The sequence below is a fragment of the Chelonus insularis genome, unplaced genomic scaffold (genome assembly GCF_013357705.1).
Source record: "Chelonus insularis isolate UGA/USDA-ARS -01 unplaced genomic scaffold, ASM1335770v1 contig_317_pilon, whole genome shotgun sequence".
Taxonomy (NCBI): Eukaryota; Metazoa; Arthropoda; class Insecta; order Hymenoptera; family Braconidae; genus Chelonus; species Chelonus insularis.
The window spans coordinates 740,321-758,706 of NW_023276487.1; the positions used below are offsets into that span (position 1 = coordinate 740,321).

Genomic DNA, 18,386 nt, shown 5'->3' on the forward strand with positions numbered 1-18,386 from the left:
TTAAAATAATTCTTAATGTTTTTTGGAATAGATAAATTTAATAAATTTTGAAAACTTTTTTTTATCTCACGGGTAAGGTATATTTATTAATAAATTTTATATATGTAATGAGACTGAAATATTTTTTCGATAATAAAATGAATTCATTCAATTATAAATATTTATAAATACTTATGAATTCATAAAAAAATTATTCATTGAAAATTTGATTAGAGATTAAGTCAAAGCCTGTGATTAAAATTAAAAAATGTTAGTGATTACAAAGAGAGATAATTAAAAAAGTGCTCAACTTCCCTTGAAAAAATAAATTTGAGTGATTATTAATTATAATATATTTTAAAGTATTTAAGTTACTAAATTAACTGAATAAAGAGTTTTGAAGTTTCTTTGTTCTCAAAAAAAAAAATCAACTGTATTATAATATATTTTTGATTTGAATATGAGTAACAGAAAAAAACATTTTTATTTGAGTATTACAATAATTAAATTCTTCGAAAGCATGTTGATAGTATATTCATTATGATTTTCTTATTATCTGATTAACGTAGAATTGTATAAAGTGTATATTAATAAATTTATTGAAGTGAATGTCATCCGGATTTATCAAAAAAAAAAAAAAATCAAGTAGATTCAATTGATCTTATACAAAAATAGTAATTGAGTCAAGGTCACAAAAAATAAAAAAAATTGTGTACATTATAAAAGTATTGTGATTTATTTCTTATATGTTTGTCGCGAAATCGTACTGTATTAATTGTTATCATATGTGGTTTCACATGAACTTTTTAAATAATGAGTAGCATACAAAATCATTGTTGCTTTTATTTACCTGCCGTTCAGATTTACATCTCATCAAGCTTTACAAGTTTCTTGTAAAAAAAATTTATTGAAACTTGAATATTCATATATATGAACTTGAAAATTAAGTAATAATATATGAAAGAATATTAAAAATGAAAAAAAGAATTCCAAAAAAAAAAAAAAATATGAAAAAGTGTTTATACATCATAAAAGAATTATGTGATTGTGTGAGTAGAGATACAGATTAAGTATAATTGTAATTAGTCGGCGAAAACAAATAAGTGAAGATTTTCTGATGATCGGAACGAGAAATATGTGATAAAAATGTAATTAATAAACTAATTAATATAATAGTTAATAAGGAAAATATAAAACCGAACTATTGAAGGACGAAGTGTTTGCAGATAACTACTGTTTTCACTTATATCTTGAAGAAATAATAAATATCTAATTGTAAATAATATATCAAAAATGAATAAAAAATGAGACAAAAAAATATCAATATTGAAGAAGGATAAAAAACAATATTAAATGAATAGAGTAAAAAAAATAAGGCAATGGGCAATACTGTAAATTGAGCTCAAATATTTGTTAGTTAATTCGCTTATATCAAATGATAATCAATCAGACTCAATATGATTTATAATAATGTAACTCACACAGTTTAAGTTTAAAATAAATGATTAACAGTTTAATTTTAAGCGTGCAATAAGTAGAGCATAATTCATTTTCATTCTCATATAAAAATAAAAAATACAAAAATTAATCGACAATTTCTATATCAATCTTTTCAGTTAATTTCTTCATGAATTAGAACAGCATTTTCGGAAAAGTAAACTACAAAGCAATAAAAAAAATATATATCCGAGGATAAGATTAGTATAACTTGTTATGGTACATTGACGTTATTATTTTTAAACAATTATCATTTTTTATCAAGCTCAAATGTTTGGTGATTGAAGTTATGAAATCATTGCTGAAAAATTTTTTTAAAAAACCTTTTAAGAGCAGGGTAATGAGAGCGCAATCAAATGGAATGCTAGAAAAATGACACATTAAACAAAAAGTATTGTATTATTTCATCACATTTGCTAATAGTGATAATAAATTATTTGAATTTTTTATTTTACTCCAAAGAGAATTGTTGCAGTTAAATGTAGAAAAATATTTTTAAAAATAAATTGGTTTACAGCAGAATAAATGAGTCGAAAAAATTACATTTCAATTGAAGTAAACGATTGAAGAGAGTGTCTTAATAAAACAAAAAAACAAAATTGTTTGGCGAGTGAACTATGAAAAATGGTTGGTAGATTTTCGTTGATCACTTGTTGTACATTAACTTTGTATATTTTTGTAAATAGATAATTTAATGTATCAATAAGTTTACTTATACATCTATGTACTAATTTAATGAATGATATTAGTTAGATTTTGCGTTTCCATGTAAATAATTAAAGAAACATCATCTTGCTGTAATAAAAATTATTATAAAGTCATGACATTCCATGTGTCAATATCTTATAAGTCTAACAAAATGAAAAAAAAAACATCCAAAATAATTCAACAGGTAAGAATTATAATTATTGTATTTATCATTAATTTCATGAAAATTGAAATAAATTATAAAACAAAGAATATTTTTATTTGATGTTCCATTTATTAAAAATATGCACTGTTTCACATTGTCTATTTCATTACTTTCAGATTGATTAAAGTATGACATTGTTATATTGTCTTCTATCTACGTATCGAAACACTTCTAACGTATAACTTCCAAAATATATATTTTATATTGCCATTTATAAAAGACTAGACTTTTCTAGAGAATGGGCGAGATTTATTTTATTATTAATAAGTTTTGGTAAATGCTTTCTTTTCTTAAGCTGTTTGGTCAAATCGAGTATATAATATTGTTTGTATTATTACATATAATATTTTGCTAGTGTGACATTTTTTTTGAAACTGCAGATTGTTTTTTAGTCCTTTAATATACTATCAAGTTTTGTTATATTATTTATATTTTATGCGTTTCTTTCAAAAGATTCATGTATATAAATATTTGCTTTATTACAATATCTGTTACCTACAATTAAGGAACACAGGATAAATAGATAAAATAATATTCGTGCGTACTGTAGGTAAGTGCATTCTTATCATACTTATTGAAACTGCAAAACTATTAAGAATATTCAAAACACATACATTTAATTCAAACTTGCATTCAATACATTGAATAAATCAAACAACATCAACAAGATCAAAATAAAAAATATAATTCTGTAAAGAATGTAAAATCTTGGAATATAGCACAAATTATTACTGGCACTGTGATGAAGTAGTTCATTAAATTATTTTCAAGTATAATATTATCTATGCACAAACATTTACAATTCTATGGTAACTGTTTTTTGTGTATTATAACTTATGAAATCGATACAATGTCATTTTAATAAGACCCATGGAATTCAATTAACTGATATTATTTTATAAATGAATCATTCATATCGAATAAATTGTTAATTCGTGAGAATATATTTGTTGGAACAATAATTTTCAAAATAGCAGAATTTGACCTTTTTTCATATGAAAAATACGAATAAGGAATGAACTTTAAAAATTTGTTATTAATAGAGTGAAAAAAATTATTAATCTCAAAAAATTTCACGTATAAGCATATGCTATTTTAAAAATGATTTTTTATTTGTTAAGCCAATGCATACTACAATTAATAATATTTCATCTTGATAATAGAAATATTTCATAAGACTAAAATATACCAATACTCGTAAAAGGCAAAAATTACAAAAATTGATATCAAAGTAGGCGAGTATTAAAGTTTCAACGTTAAAAATAGTTTTAAAAAATTACTGGAATACTGTTAATAATTATTATATTTTTTTTTTTTTTTGATTAGAAACGTCAACTCACATGAAATATAAAATCGACTTAACAGTGTTACAAAATCCCAAATAATAAAAAATCAAATAACTAAAATAAAAATATAGAAATTAATTAATTAGATCATTTTTTTCGTTTAATGGACGAATAATAATTTTAGTAATTTGTTAATCAGCTTAGTTTATAAATAAAGAATAAAAACAATGAAGCTCACATTTAATCATCAATTGATCAAAAATTATTGAATCATCAAATTTCAGATTCTTTTTAAAAACTATCCACAAATCGTATCAAATGTAGATGGAACAAATACATTTTTTTCTATAACTCAATTATTCTTAATCCATTCGAATTAAATTGAAATTTGGGGAAGACCGTGTTCAATATTAATTGATTGCGCAATTATTACATATGATTCAAGATCTATCAATCACGTTATTTGTACTTCAAGAGTTTTTTTTTATCATAAGAAAAATATATGATGCATTAAAATTCATTTTTCCAAATAATTGCAAATAGAGTTTATTGATTCTATACTATTATCAATTGCTAATCAATTAGTTAATTTTATTGGAGTATAATTTCACAGTAATCATAATTATTATTAGAGATCGTCAAAAACGTTTATCTTCTATTAATTGATGAAAAATATTTTTTAAATATTTTTAGCTAAAATTTTTGTTTATGATTCTTTTCTTTGATTAGTGTATATACAATTTGATAGATATTCATTGTACATTTTATGTACATTTACATATTTTTAAAATATGAATTTAATTTTAAATATTTTTCAAGAAAGTGATCAATTAAATGATCCGTGTGAGACTTCAGAAAAAAGAAAAAAACAAATTATCTAAACTTTTCCATAAATATAATTGGAAATGTTTTAGAATAATTTTGGCTTTGCTAACGATTGCAATCGATGATAAACAATAATTTCACCGCTAATATAATAACGGTCTCACTTCACTTAATCTTTCCCTCAATAAATTTACTTATTACACACATTGAACACAATGGTCGAAGAGTAATGAATCACAATTGATTTATCAATTTAATCACCTCAATAAGTTAATTTATGTGCACTAATTCCGTCATTATTAATCAAACAGTACCATTAACTCGTATTTTTTATTTGCAATTTTTTGTTTGTCAATTAAATAAATCGCAGCCTTTCATTCAATATTATATATAGGCTAAATCAACAGGTATTTATGTTACTTACATGGATCGATTCAGAGTTCAAGTTGAAATTGAATTATACATTAATTATTCTAATAATTATTATTTAATGAGACGGACCATCGTGGAGAAAGTGTGCATGGTAACATGTTGATAATGATGTGTAATGCTATTATTTTCTGAGTCCTACATCCAAACATGAGGTAGAAGAATTCGGGAAAAAGACAAAAAGTGTAGTGTTGCCAAATTGCAACTTGATTGGCAGATCAGAGAATTAATTGGCAGTATTATTTCTCTGTCTTTTGTTCGAAAGAGTGTTTTAGCTTATTCACTCAATTGATTTTTTAGATTTGTTTGCAATATAGAAATATTTGTTGTAGATGGAAAAAGTAACAAGGATAAATTACTTTGCGCCTGGAATTTTAGCTAAAACCTTGGAGAGATCTACTCCAGTTAGTGCCTGAACTGCTGGAGGTACTTGACCTACGAGTCGGGTTAACTCCTCCGAAGTGCCACCACTTCCACCCAGTAGAACGATTTCTTCTGTTCTTGCGAGTGGTGCAGCTATTTCAGCAGCAATCTATCAAATGAGTTTATATAAATTATTTTTCATTCTTCAAAAAGATCTTTTAACGGAGAAATAAAAATATAAGGTAATTTAAACTTGCCTTTGGCATTGCATTAAGTGCGATATTGAGAATCGCAGCTTCGTTATATTTTTTATAAACCTCAGCTTTGAGACGCATTCTTTCAGCTTCTGCATTTCCGATTATATCAGTGTTTCTAGCTTCAGCTTCTCCAATTAGTCGAATTTTTTGAGCTTCAGCTTTAGCATTCTCTACTGTTTGTGTTCTGTAATGAAATAATGATTAATGTAAAGTATTTTTTTGTTGTTATTAATATTATATAGCATATCGTTGAAAATATCTTGATATGTATATATACATAAATATTTTGCATACCGTTTTCCTTCTGCGATTGTGGTCATTTTATAATGTTCTGCTTCAGCTGGTAAACGAACAGTACTCTTCAATTCATGTTCTTTTCTCTTTACTTCCTGTTCTTCAACTTCGATGAGTTTATGTCGCTCCACCACTTCGATTTGAATTTCTTCATTTCTTATTTTTTGCTTTATTTTAGCTGCTTGAAGTTCGTAAGCCAACTGAGCTTCAGCTTTCTAAGAAATAAAAAAATTTCAATGCACTCTCTCAAAGTAAACTAGCTTTCTCTTTATTTTCATTCACGATTAGTTCAATCCGGTTGTGTAAATTTTGCAAATTATTTCAGCAGTAACATTTAAAACAATGAATACTCACTGCTGTATTGACTTCCTGATCAAAGTTAGCTTTTTGTAGTTGATAAAGTCTTGCATTATCTTCGATTTTGGTATCTGTGTTATACTTGATGTCCATGGCAGATTTTTCACATTCTGCTTCCTAAAATAAATTGAGAAAATTAATAAACTTATTGTAAAAATATTTATTGCATTCAATAAATATAATTTATGAAAAAAAGATGAAAAGTAAAAACTATATTATTACAAACATTTAAATAAGATAGATGAAAAAGTTTAATAAATAAAAATGTTAAAAAATTTTTATAGAGTATATATATCGTTAAAAGTCTATCTAATAAAATCTAAAATGGTAGATAATGATATTTTTACCTACAGTAAACTGTCCATTTACTAGAAAACAAAAGAAAGAAGTAACAGTAAAATTAATGATTAAAAAAATAGAGAAAAGTAAGTAAAAATATAATTAAGGTAAAGAGTAGCACTTTTAAGAAATAGGGATTCAAAATATTATCATACCCTGATACCAGCATCACGGTTGGCTTCTGCAACTCCCACATCAGCATCTCGTTTAACAGCAGCAGTTTGCGCTTTTCCCAAAGAAGCTAAATACTGAACGTCATCGTAAACATCCTTAATAGTAAAAGAGAGAATTTCTATGCCCATACGACCAACGTCTGGAGCAGCTACTTCACGAACTAAAGCTGCAAATTGGTCACGATCTTTATAAACTTCTTCTACTGAGAGAGTACCTGGAAAAGGATAAAATTAAATTACTTTTTAATTAAATTAAGTCGTGATGGTTATTATATATTAAGCTATATTTTTTCATTTAAAATTATTGATGGTCTTACCAAGGATGGCTCTAAGATGACCTTCTAATGTAGAAAGAATCGTAGACTTTATTTCACTAACGCTTTTTCCTAGAAATTGTTCACTGGCAGTGTGTAATAACTCATCAGCTTTCATTATCTTGCATTGAGCGACCCCTGTTACTGTAAGGGGCACACCCTGGGCAGTTTCCACGCTCTCGCATACAGGATTCAACGTCATTACTTCTAAGGATAGACGTTGAACATCCGTGACGAACCACCAACAAAATGCATATCCGCCTACAATTGTTCGTTTTTTCATTGAACCACAGCATCCTCCTGAAAAATAAAAAAAAACAATATTCATAAGTTTTTATGTTTATAAATTATAGTAGAGAATAATATAAAATGAAATTCTTATAGTTGAAGTAATTTGAAATTATTTGTTTATGAAATCTTTCCTTGGAGTCTTCCTGTTGGAGACGACGTGACTGTTTACACGTGGGATAAAGAGTGAACGTGAGAGGCAACAGGTGCATCATTTGTTGAGTGAAAAAAGTAGATTTATTCTTTTTGTCAACTAATGATCCCTTTTTTCCTGTATTCTTAGCCAATATTTAAATTGCAAATTCCTTTTAAATGTTTATTTAGATAAAAAAACTACAGTTGAAATTATCAGATACCGCTATCTTTTAAAAATATACCTATGTAAGAATAGAAGAAAAAAAAAGAGAGAACAAGAGTGAGAAGAGTAAAGAAGATATGGAGTGGGGTATTGATGCCCCGTTATCCGAGGGGTCTGTGCTCTTGGTTGGAGGCCATACCTTGATCTTATGTCTTCAGTTCTTTTAAATGATCCAGCATCGCATGATCAGATGGATTAATAAATGCTTGGAAGATTATTTTGTGAATTTTATTTTTTTTGTTCTCTTTGTCAAAATTAATTATTCATAAAAAAGATCTCGAACAAAAAAAATGTTGATTAATGAAAGATTATTGGCCAAAGTGTGATTTTAAAAACTGGTCTGAACAAAATTAAAGGTAAGAATTTTAATTTTATAAAATTAATTTATTTATTATTGCTATTATTATAATTAATATAATATCAGTAATAACTGTTTGGAGTGTTAATAGTGCATGAAATATTTTCACAAATGCAAAATTTAAATTACCATTGGAATGACACAAAAAAATTGCAAAGTGTGTCATAAACAGCAACTGAGAAGTAGAAGTAAATAAATAAATTCAAAGTATAACTATAACGTGATGGTTTTCTACCCATATTAATATGGTTAACTTCTCGAACAATCTTAATAGAAGATTGAATGTAAATGATATCTTTGTAACTAATATTTTTCCCTAAACTCCCATACTTCTCCGGTGAAATTATCAATGTTAATAGGAATAATGACGACACTTGAAATTACTTAACCATTGAAAGTTCTAAAATCAATTGTTATTCTCGAAGCATCGATACATTACGGTTAACCAAGCTGACTGATATACACGTAGACTTTTCAAACCGGCATCATTTCTTGATATAGTCTCCAACAAGTTACAGTGTTTTCTAATAGCTAGTTACATCAATTCAAAATCTTTCAATCTTGGTGAATGATTAATATAAATTTTCAATTAGTTTCAAAAATATTTATATATTGTGAATTCCAATTAATTGATTTTCATTTTATTACAGATTCATTGAGAGCAATCAAGAATACATCCAGTGATTAAACATGGGAGTGGAAACAACAATAGCTAATTATTTGGGAGTAGCTTCCGGAAGTCTGGGTTGGTTTTTTCCAGCTTTGGCAATGGCTTTAGCTTATTTTCAATATGAAGTTATGGATAAAGAATCACAGCCTATTGATATGCCTTTTGAATTATTACTTCCCTCTTATGATTTCATTGTTGTTGGGGCTGGATCTGCAGGTATGAAGATTTTCCCAAGTTATTTTCTTTTTACTCAAAAAATGGAAAAAATTGAAAGTCAATTTAAAATATTTAAATTAATTACCATTACCACTAATGAATTACTTTGCATATGATATTGAGAATTTGGAAAGTTACAAAAGGGTTTGTCGTAATAAGTTAGAGTTTGTATAATAAGGGCTTTGGAATTTAGAAAGTGAAATATAATATAATATTATATTACATTAATATCTTAAAAAAATATGCTAATTAAAAAAAATTATATAATATTTAATAAAATGATAATAGTTTTTTAACAAACTAAAAATTTAGTTGATAAAAATTCATGAAGATATATTCTAAGTTACAAAAAGTATAAGATAATTTTTTTTTTCATAGGTGCTGTTGTTGCTAGTCGTCTTTCAGAGATTAATAACTGGAATGTTTTATTATTAGAAGCAGGTGGAGATGAAACAGAAATTTCTGACGTTCCTCTATTAGCTGGTTATCTCCAACTTAGCAAGTTAGATTGGAAATATAAAACAGAACCATCAGGAGATGCTTGCTTAGGTATATAGATTTCAATATTCTTTCATTAGAATGATGCAGATGTTTTTGTAAATACTTTCTACATGTAATTTTCTTGTAGAAAGTTTATTAGTTGGCACTTTTTTAATTTATTTTTTAATTTAATCATGTTATAAATTTTTATAGCAATAATTACAAGGACGATATTAATAATTTTTTGTTTTTATTAGCAATGGAACAAGGTCGATGTAACTGGCCAAGAGGAAAAGTTTTAGGTGGTAGTAGCGTTTTAAATTACATGTTGTACCTTCGAGGCAATAGAAAAGATTATGATATATGGGAACAGCAAGGAAATCCTGGTTGGGGTTCAAAAGACGTTCTTTACTATTTTAAAAAGTCCGAAGATAATCGTAATCCGTATCTTGCTAGAACAAGTTATCACTCTACTGGTGGATATTTAACAGTTCAAGAAGCACCCTGGAGGACTCCGCTTGCTACCGCTTTTGTTGAAGCAGGTCGAGAAATGGGTTATGAAATTCGAGACATTAATGGCGCACGTCAAAGTGGTTTTATGATTGCTCAGGGAACGATTAGAGATGGGAGTCGTTGTTCATCTTCAAAAGCTTTTCTACGACCTGCAAGATTACGTCAAAATCTTCACGTTTCTCTCAATTCACATGTGACTAGAGTTCTTATCGATCCAAGAGATAAAAAAGCGTATGGAATAGAAATGGTGAGAAATGGAAAAATTACAACAATTAAAGCCAGCAGGGAAGTTATTCTATCTGGAGGATCAGTCAATTCTCCACAGCTGTTAATGCTTTCAGGAGTTGGGCCCAAAGATCATCTTGAACAACTCGGAATTCCCGTCATACAAAATGCACCAGTTGGACAGAACCTTCAAGATCATGTAGGACTAGGAGGATTAACTTTTTTAGTTAATCAACCGGTCTCAATGGTTGAAAATAGACTTCACACAATTTCATCGGTGATGAGATATGCTATCTTTGGTGATGGTCCCTTGACTGTCCTTGGAGGTGTTGAAGGTCTTGCTTTTGTGAATACTAAGTATGTTAATGCTTCTGATGACTTCCCAGATATTGAACTTCATTTCATATCTGGATCAACAAATTCTGATGGAGGTAGACAAATCAGAAAAGTCCATGGAATTACTCAGCGTTTTTATGATGCAGTATTTGGACCAATTAGTAATAAAGACGTATGGAGTGTCATTCCAATGCTTTTACGTCCTAAAAGTAAAGGATTTATTAAATTAAGGAGTAAAAATCCTTTTGATTATCCATTGATTTATCCCAATTATTTTAAAGAACCTGAAGATATGGCAACATTGATAGAAGGAGTGAAAATTGGTATTGCTTTGAGTAGGACTGCAGCTTTTAAGAAATTTGGAAGTGAACTGAATCCAACACCTTTTCTGGGTTGTCAGCATATACCTCTTTACACAGATACATACTGGGAATGCATGATTCGTCACTATTCAGCAACTATTTATCATCCAGTAGGAACGTGCAAAATGGGTCCTCATTGGGATCCAGAAGCCGTTGTCGACCCACAGCTTCGAGTTTACGGTATTTCTGGACTTCGCGTTATTGATGCATCAATAATGCCTAATCTCGTGAGTGGAAATACAAATGCTCCTACTATTATGATTGGAGAAAAAGGTTCAGATATGATTAAAAACTTTTGGCGTAAAAGAAGATCAAGGAGATTTTGAATTTAATTCTTTATTATTTTGTGAATAGAAAAATTTAAAAAAAACCTTCAGAGGTTAAAGACTGACCAAATGTTTAAACTGACGTTGAGCGTCTAATTATAATCTTAATGTATAATTTTTTATTCAATTTTTTAAACAATAAAAAATAGATTGTTTAAATTAAAGAAATCTTTTATACGTTTAGAATACATATGGTTATTAAACTATAGTGCTTTTATTAAAAATAGTTTTGTTTTGATACTCATTTTGTATATTTGTAATTTAATATATAGTCATTAATTAATAATGTTATATATTGATATTTGATGTAATAATTATAAAAATTATATTGACATTTTTACCCATGACAAATTTTAATATAAGAATAATTGTAATTCAACATTTTCTTTCATGTAAAAATTTTGTATTACTAACATAGTTTTCATTTAAAAGTAGGCTTTGTTAAGCTTGAATAAAATATTTAAATAAGATAAAAATGAACAAATGTCAAGTTGTAAAAATTTTTTATACAATGTAATAATGAATCAAAGTTTAAGGAAAATTTAAATACAAATAACTTAATTACGATTCATTGTGGGCATTTACTAAATAAAGATAATGATTTTTAAACAATAACGATAAAATAAAAAAAAAATTTATGCTTTAATGTAATTATTTGTTTATATGATTTATAAGATACTTTTTTAATTGTAAATTGACATGATAAAATAATTTATATCAATTTAGTTAATTTTTTGATTGTCCATAAATATCATTCATCCTTATTAGCGTATAATTGATGGAAAAAAACTGATAAGAAATAAACTTTCAAAGCTTAGTCATTTTATATGTATGATAAATTCTGAATGAATTTGAAATGTTTACAATGATATGAATTTACTTTTTTGCGTATCTCACATGGGTATATATCATTTTTTTCGGCTCATCTGACAGTATCAAAAGAGTTTGCCAGTGTATAAGATAGTGGAACATCCTGTGAGTGGCAACGTTCTCAGTTGACCGTGGATCGTTCTCATATATTTTCACCATATAAAGACCTTTTCTCCAATAAAGCATTACTTTTATTTAATAAATTAGTATTATTTCAAAAAAAAAATAACAAAATAAAAATTATTTTTTTTCTATTTTGGTAAGTTTTAATGATACTAGATTTAGATAGTTATTGTTTCTGATTACAATGTTTGTTTTTTTTACAGAAAAATTCGACTAAAAAAATATGAAATTCTGGATGTTCGTTGTTTATTTAATTTTCCTCAAAATTATTGATGTAATAGCTCTGCCAATGCAATGGGTAAGTAGACTTGAAAAACGAATGTTTACTTTGCCATTGATTTCATAAAAGGACGAATTAATGAAACTTTACAAAGAAAAATGTTATTATAACTCGTTTCATTTTCTTTATTACCATAATATGCGGGTGTTATCATGTGTGTCAAGGTAGGTTTCATAAAATCTTTTCCATCGAAACGGTATGTACCAAGTTTGGATATTTAAGCTTGTCTGCAGTCTTGCGAATGCAAGTATTCATACGAAATGTCTTTATTAAGTATGGATCTAGTACCAATGAATTATAGTGTAACTGTCTACTCTTTATTAGATAAAATGTTTTTGTTAAAGTTTTTATACTTTTCATATTGAAAAATAATTTTATTTAATTTTAGCAAATCCCCGAGATGAATATCACGTATGCCTGTTCAACAGTTTATTCAAGAAAAAAATGTCAATTCGAGGATGTTATTTATAAGCAATCCGGATGTGTAAATATGATGACTAGTTTCATGATGATGGTACAAACTGTTATGCTCAACAGATGTGATATCGCAGATCCCTGTCGACGACCAGGAACTAATGACATCAATGATAATGAAGTGTAAGTTTTTTGTCCTTTCACTTTCATTTATGTCTAGTGGAAAATTTTTATTCTCATTACCGTCTTCTTATTTACTCTCTCATACACTTTAACAGTGATATAATATTATTATCTGATGATGATTATCACTTTTTACTTGTGGTCTTTGTCTAATTTCAATACAAAATGTTCAATTTGATTTACATGCCATTTATCATTCACGTACTTATAAATACGGAAATTTATTTCATGTTCATTATCTGTGTTTTTTTTGCAAAATGTGTTGTATATAATAATACGTGTTTTAATTGTTGTAATTATAAGTTTGAACATTGTTGATATAACATTGTTGTTACTTTTCTGATTGTCAGTTTTAATAAAAAATTTATTATTTATATCATTACTTTCAACAATGGTAAAGTTGAATAAAAATTAAATTAGTAATATCAATTAATGAATGAAATATTTTTAGGTTTGATTTCATAATAGTTGGTGCTGGAATGGCTGGTCCAGTAATTGCAAGAAGGTTAGCCGATCAAGAGCCATGGTGGAGAGTACTTTTAATAGAAGCTGGTCCTGAAGAACCAACAATGACAGTTTTTCCTGGTTTTGCATTTAATGCAATTAATTCTACTTTAGATTGGAATTATAAGACTGAACCAACAAAACCTCATCCAACAGCTTGTCTAGAACATGGTGGGGTCTGTACTTGGCCACGCGGAAAGATGGTCTCGGGTACAGGAGGAATGTATGGGATGATGTATGTGCGAGGGCACCCAGAAATTTATAATAAATGGGCGAGAGCAGGTAATAAAGGTTGGTCGTACAACGAAATCGAACATTATTTCGATCGAGCTGAAAATCCAGATGCTCCGGGAATGACTTCGGACGCTCCATTCAAAAGAACGAAGAATGATGGCCCAGTGAAAATAAAATACTTCTCACATAAACCTCGTTTTGCTGATGATCTTCTCAACAGTGCAGCTGAGTTGGGCTATCGAACATCTAAACTTCATGGAACTCATCTTACTGGCTTTATGGTAGCACCGATGATGACTGATAATGGTCTGAGAGGAACTACTTCACGATACTACCTTCGACCAATTGTACATAAACGAAATCTTAGAGTTCTTACAAATGCTCATGTTACTAAAATTATCAAAACTCAATGGGGAATGGATGCCTGGGGAGTAGAAATAATTGATAAGAATGGAGTACGTAAGAAAATAAAAGCAGATAAAGAAGTCATTCTGACTGCTGGAGCTATTGGATCTCCACAGATTTTACTTTCTTCAGGGATTGGACCTCGAAAAGATTTAGAGAAACTTGGAATTCCTTTGTATCAAGAGCTTCCTGTTGGAAGAAATTTACATAATCATGTTTCAGTTGGTATTAAAATGAGTATAAACGATACTTATTATCAGGATATTACTGCTCAGTCAATTGAAGAGTATATGAAAAATCGAACTGGTCCTTTAGCTAGCACAGGCTTGACCCAGGTTACCGCATTTCTTGAAAGTTCTTATGCACAATCTGGAGTACCAGACATTCAAGTATTTTTCGATGGATTTAGTTCAACATGCCCTAAAGGAGGTCTGAATAATAAATGTCCCGATGGAAGTTTACAGTCTTGTCCTACCCGAAGAGAAATAGTAGCACGTCCTACAACTGTCATTGTCAAGTCTCTAGGATATTTAACGCTGCGATCGAAAAATCCACTCGACCCTCCATTGATTTATCCAGATTATTTTACAGATAACCGAGATCTGAAGATACTGGTTGAAGGTATTAAGAAAGTTGCAGACTTGACCAAGACGAAGACGATGAGAAAGTGGGATTTACGGCTAGATGAAACCCCACTTCCTGCCTGCTCTAATTATCACTTCAGTACTGATGCTTACTGGGAATGTGTTATACGCTGGCAAACCGGACCTGAGAATCATCAATCTGGGACTTGCAAAATGGGGCCAGCAACTGATCCTCAAGCTGTAGTCAATTCTGAGCTTAAAGTTCATGGTATCAATAATATTAGAGTAGCTGATGCTTCAATTTTTCCAATTGTTCCTAATGCTAATCCATGTGCAGCTATTATTATGGTCGCTGAGAAAGCTGCTGATATGATTATTAACACTTGGGAGGGGATATAAAAATTTATTTATGTATTTTTTCAATAAATAAAATTTTTTTAAAAAAAAAATTATATCTAATATTAGTTTTATGTATTTTGTTTTTCTTGCCACGATAAAAATAAGATTTAAATTTTTACGAAAATTATACTTTGTTAGAATGTCATGAAACAAGAGCTTTGTTATGCAAAATAGATAATATCATCTAGAAAACGGATATTGGATAATAGATAGAAGGTCGAATATTCAATATCTTTTCGTGGTAAGTTAAAAAAACATATTCCGGTTCACCAAGATGCGACTGAAAATCTAGATTAATAGATTCACAGTTTCGCGATAAACTAAATAGCACTCAGTTATTCCAAGGTAGCTCTAGCTAACAGACGTGTGATTGCAACTTTTTGAATATATATTTAGAAAAAAGGACAGTAGTTACTGTCAACTTGCCAATCATACTATTACCGATAGTAAAACTTATAAATAATTAATTCGTTACTGTAAGTTACATTATTAATCGCTTACTGAAGTGAAGAGTAAACCAATTCATGTGTGAGATTAGTAGTGTGTTCATCAACTATTGGTAAGTCATAATTTATTGAAAATCTTTTCATTTAATGTTGAAATAGAGATTAAATTCACTTTATTGGATATTTTAAAAGTAAATGCATTTTATTTTATATAAAAGTCTGATAGTATTCAATTTATTGTAAAAATAAATATGTATACTTATAAAATTCTCAGGAAAGTTTTATATTTTAATTTAGAATCTTAATTTCAACATGAAGATATTCAATTTCATTTCGATTTAATATTAATGTCTTTTTCTATTGATTCATTAACAAATAAACATATTTATTAAATATTTATGGTGATGATTATCATTTTCTATTATTTTTGAGTGAGATTAATTTTAATTTAATCTTATGTAATTATACAAGAATTCAATCAATAGAATAAATATATAAAGACATAAATATTAGTATTATTACATAATGACAAAAGGAAAAATATTTCGAATAAGTGAGAACGGAAACTTATGTAGATATAAAAATACTTGTTGAACCACATTTTTTCCTTTCCGTTTTTTCAAACAATCATAGTTTCTTTTTTAATTCTCTAAAATAAATATTACAATTTTTCAGAACTATGGAATCATGTCTAACGTCTACTGCTTTGGCAGCAGTTGATCCTTCTTACAACATCTTTATTCAACTAATTCACACAATTTTAGTGGCACAATGTAACTTGGGTAACCCAGATGATTACCCACCTGATCGAACTTCACAGGTATTAGCTAGTTTAAATGATCCATTCGACTTTGTAATCGTTGGAGGAGGTTCAGCTGGATCTGTTCTTGCACGAAGACTGTCTGAACAGCCAAACTGGAAAGTATTATTAATAGAAGCAGGGTCATATCCTTCAATTAGCAGCGATGTTCCGGGGTTGGTATTAACTCTTCAAGAGAGCCCTGAAGACTACAATTATGTGGTCGAGCATCAAGACAATTTCTGTTTAGGAATGGCTAATCGTCAGTGTAAATGGGCCAAAGGAAAAGTTTTAGGTGGAAGCTCTTCAATAAATGCCATGTTTCATATCCATGGAAATAAAGAAGATTTTGATTCTTGGGAAGCTCTTGGCAATGAAGGATGGGGTTTTGATGATGTCCTTCCATACTTTAAAAAATCTGAAAGTTATTCAGAAGAATTCATCACAATTCATGGAGATAAATTTTTGGGAAGTAGTGGACCTATTCATGTTCGTAATTATAATTATTCAGATACTTCTATCAATCAAGTAATTATGGAAGCAGCTAAAGAAAAAGGAATTCCAACTTTGGATGCATTTAATAAAGATAAATACATTGGATTTTCTCTTGCGCAAGGAACTATTGAGAATGGGCGTCGACAGAATGCAGCTAAAGCTTATTTGTCTCCAGTTAAAGATAAAAAAAATTTATTTTTAATGACTGGATCTAGAGTCGACGAAATTTTGATTGATGGGAATCAAGCAGTTGGAGTAAGAGTTACTCTCAAAGATGGAAAGTCTATTGAGATAAAAACAACCAAAGAAGTAATTCTTTCTGCTGGATCCATTGCTTCACCACATTTACTCATGTTATCAGGAATTGGACCAAAAGAAGAGCTAAAAGAGCATGGGATTAAATGTAAAGTTGATTTACCAGTTGGAAAAAATCTTCAAGACCATTTGATATGGCTAGGAGTTCAGCTGGAGTTTGTAAATAATTCTCAAATAAAAATACCTTCAATTGTTTTCGACGATGCATATAATTATTTGATGCATCGAAAAGGAGAGTTTGCTGATGTTGGTGGTATTGATCTTGTAGGCTTTATTAATGTCGATGATTCAAACTCTAAATATCCAAATATTGAATTCCATAATATTTACATGCCAAGAGGTCATATTATGAAAAGTGTAAGTATGGTGAAAGCTATGGGCCTTGCCCAAGAGATAGGCGATGAAATTACAAGGTTAACACAAGTTTTTGACACTGTCTTTATGAGCCCCACCTTACTGAAACCCAAAAGTACAGGATACCTTAAATTACGTAGTGCATTACCAAGTGACCCTGTTAAAATTTTTGCTAATTATTTAACCAATGATGAAGATAAAGAAGTTATGCTTAAAGCATTAGATTTTGTAAAAAGTCTTACAACCACTGAAACTTTCAAGAAATTGGATATTAAGTTGAGAAACTTCCAAATTCCTGGTTGTAAAAATTTCCAGTTTGACACTAGAGATTATTGGGAGTGTAATTTGAGACACATGGCAGGAACACTCTATCATCCAGTTGGAACAGCAAGAATGGGACCACCAGATGATTCGAAATCTGTCGTAGACTCTAAATTGAAAGTTATAGGAGTTGATCGATTAAGAGTTATTGATGCTTCAATTATGCCCACTATTACCAGTGGCAATACCAATTCTCCAACTATAATGATCGCAGAGAAAGGAGCTGATCTTGTTAAGAGTCAATGGCTAGCTAGAGATGAATTGTAAAAGTTGAAATCACATTGATAATATTTTTAAAATAGTATGATTTATAATTAATTATCCATGTTAATTACGTGGATGGAATAATACATAATTCTTTTTTTTCATATGTTTTTTAGTTAATAATTTTTTTTAACGATAAAAGTATATGTCAATATAATTTCATGTACAATTTATGATATATTTGACGAGTAAAATAAACTTCCGTAACCAGTCAATTGTTTGAATAATTTCTACTCTA

The 18,386-nt window shown here is 28.7% G+C and overlaps 4 protein-coding genes across 4 annotated transcripts in view; 3 read left to right on the plus strand and 1 right to left on the minus strand.

Annotated features, from left to right (window-relative positions):
* Positions 1–3,875: 3,875 nt before the first annotated feature.
* Positions 3,876–18,386, minus strand: part of Flo2 (flotillin-2) — a 46,934-nt gene continuing 32,423 nt past the window's right edge. The window contains exons 2-7 of the mRNA XM_035080968.1: positions 7,030–7,326; positions 6,695–6,927; positions 6,198–6,317; positions 5,844–6,058; positions 5,550–5,733; positions 3,876–5,461 (exon numbers count right to left, since the gene is read on the minus strand). Of these exons, the coding sequence (XP_034936859.1) occupies positions 5,285–5,461; positions 5,550–5,733; positions 5,844–6,058; positions 6,198–6,317; positions 6,695–6,927; positions 7,030–7,326 (1,226 nt within the window). The 3' untranslated portion in view covers positions 3,876–5,284. The remainder of the gene's footprint in view (positions 5,462–5,549; positions 5,734–5,843; positions 6,059–6,197; positions 6,318–6,694; positions 6,928–7,029; positions 7,327–18,386) is intronic.
* On the plus strand, positions 8,576–11,262 carry LOC118065587 (glucose dehydrogenase [FAD, quinone]). The gene is made up of 4 exons (XM_035080959.1): positions 8,576–8,594; positions 8,681–8,916; positions 9,295–9,465; positions 9,654–11,262. The coding sequence occupies exons 2-4, from the start codon at positions 8,721–8,723 to the stop codon at positions 11,156–11,158; spliced, it is 1,872 nt and encodes a 623-aa protein (XP_034936850.1). The 5' UTR covers positions 8,576–8,594; positions 8,681–8,720; the 3' UTR covers positions 11,159–11,262.
* LOC118065583 (glucose dehydrogenase [FAD, quinone]-like) lies at positions 12,153–15,214 on the plus strand. Its single transcript, XM_035080955.1, has 4 exons — positions 12,153–12,287; positions 12,355–12,449; positions 12,820–13,028; positions 13,480–15,214. Exons 2-4 carry the CDS (start codon positions 12,375–12,377, stop codon positions 15,152–15,154), a joined length of 1,959 nt encoding a protein of 652 aa, XP_034936846.1. The 5' UTR covers positions 12,153–12,287; positions 12,355–12,374; the 3' UTR covers positions 15,155–15,214.
* LOC118065586 (glucose dehydrogenase [FAD, quinone]-like) lies at positions 15,456–18,363 on the plus strand. Its single transcript, XM_035080958.1, has 2 exons — positions 15,456–15,713; positions 16,276–18,363. The coding sequence occupies exon 2, from the start codon at positions 16,280–16,282 to the stop codon at positions 18,149–18,151; it is 1,872 nt and encodes a 623-aa protein (XP_034936849.1). The 5' UTR covers positions 15,456–15,713; positions 16,276–16,279; the 3' UTR covers positions 18,152–18,363.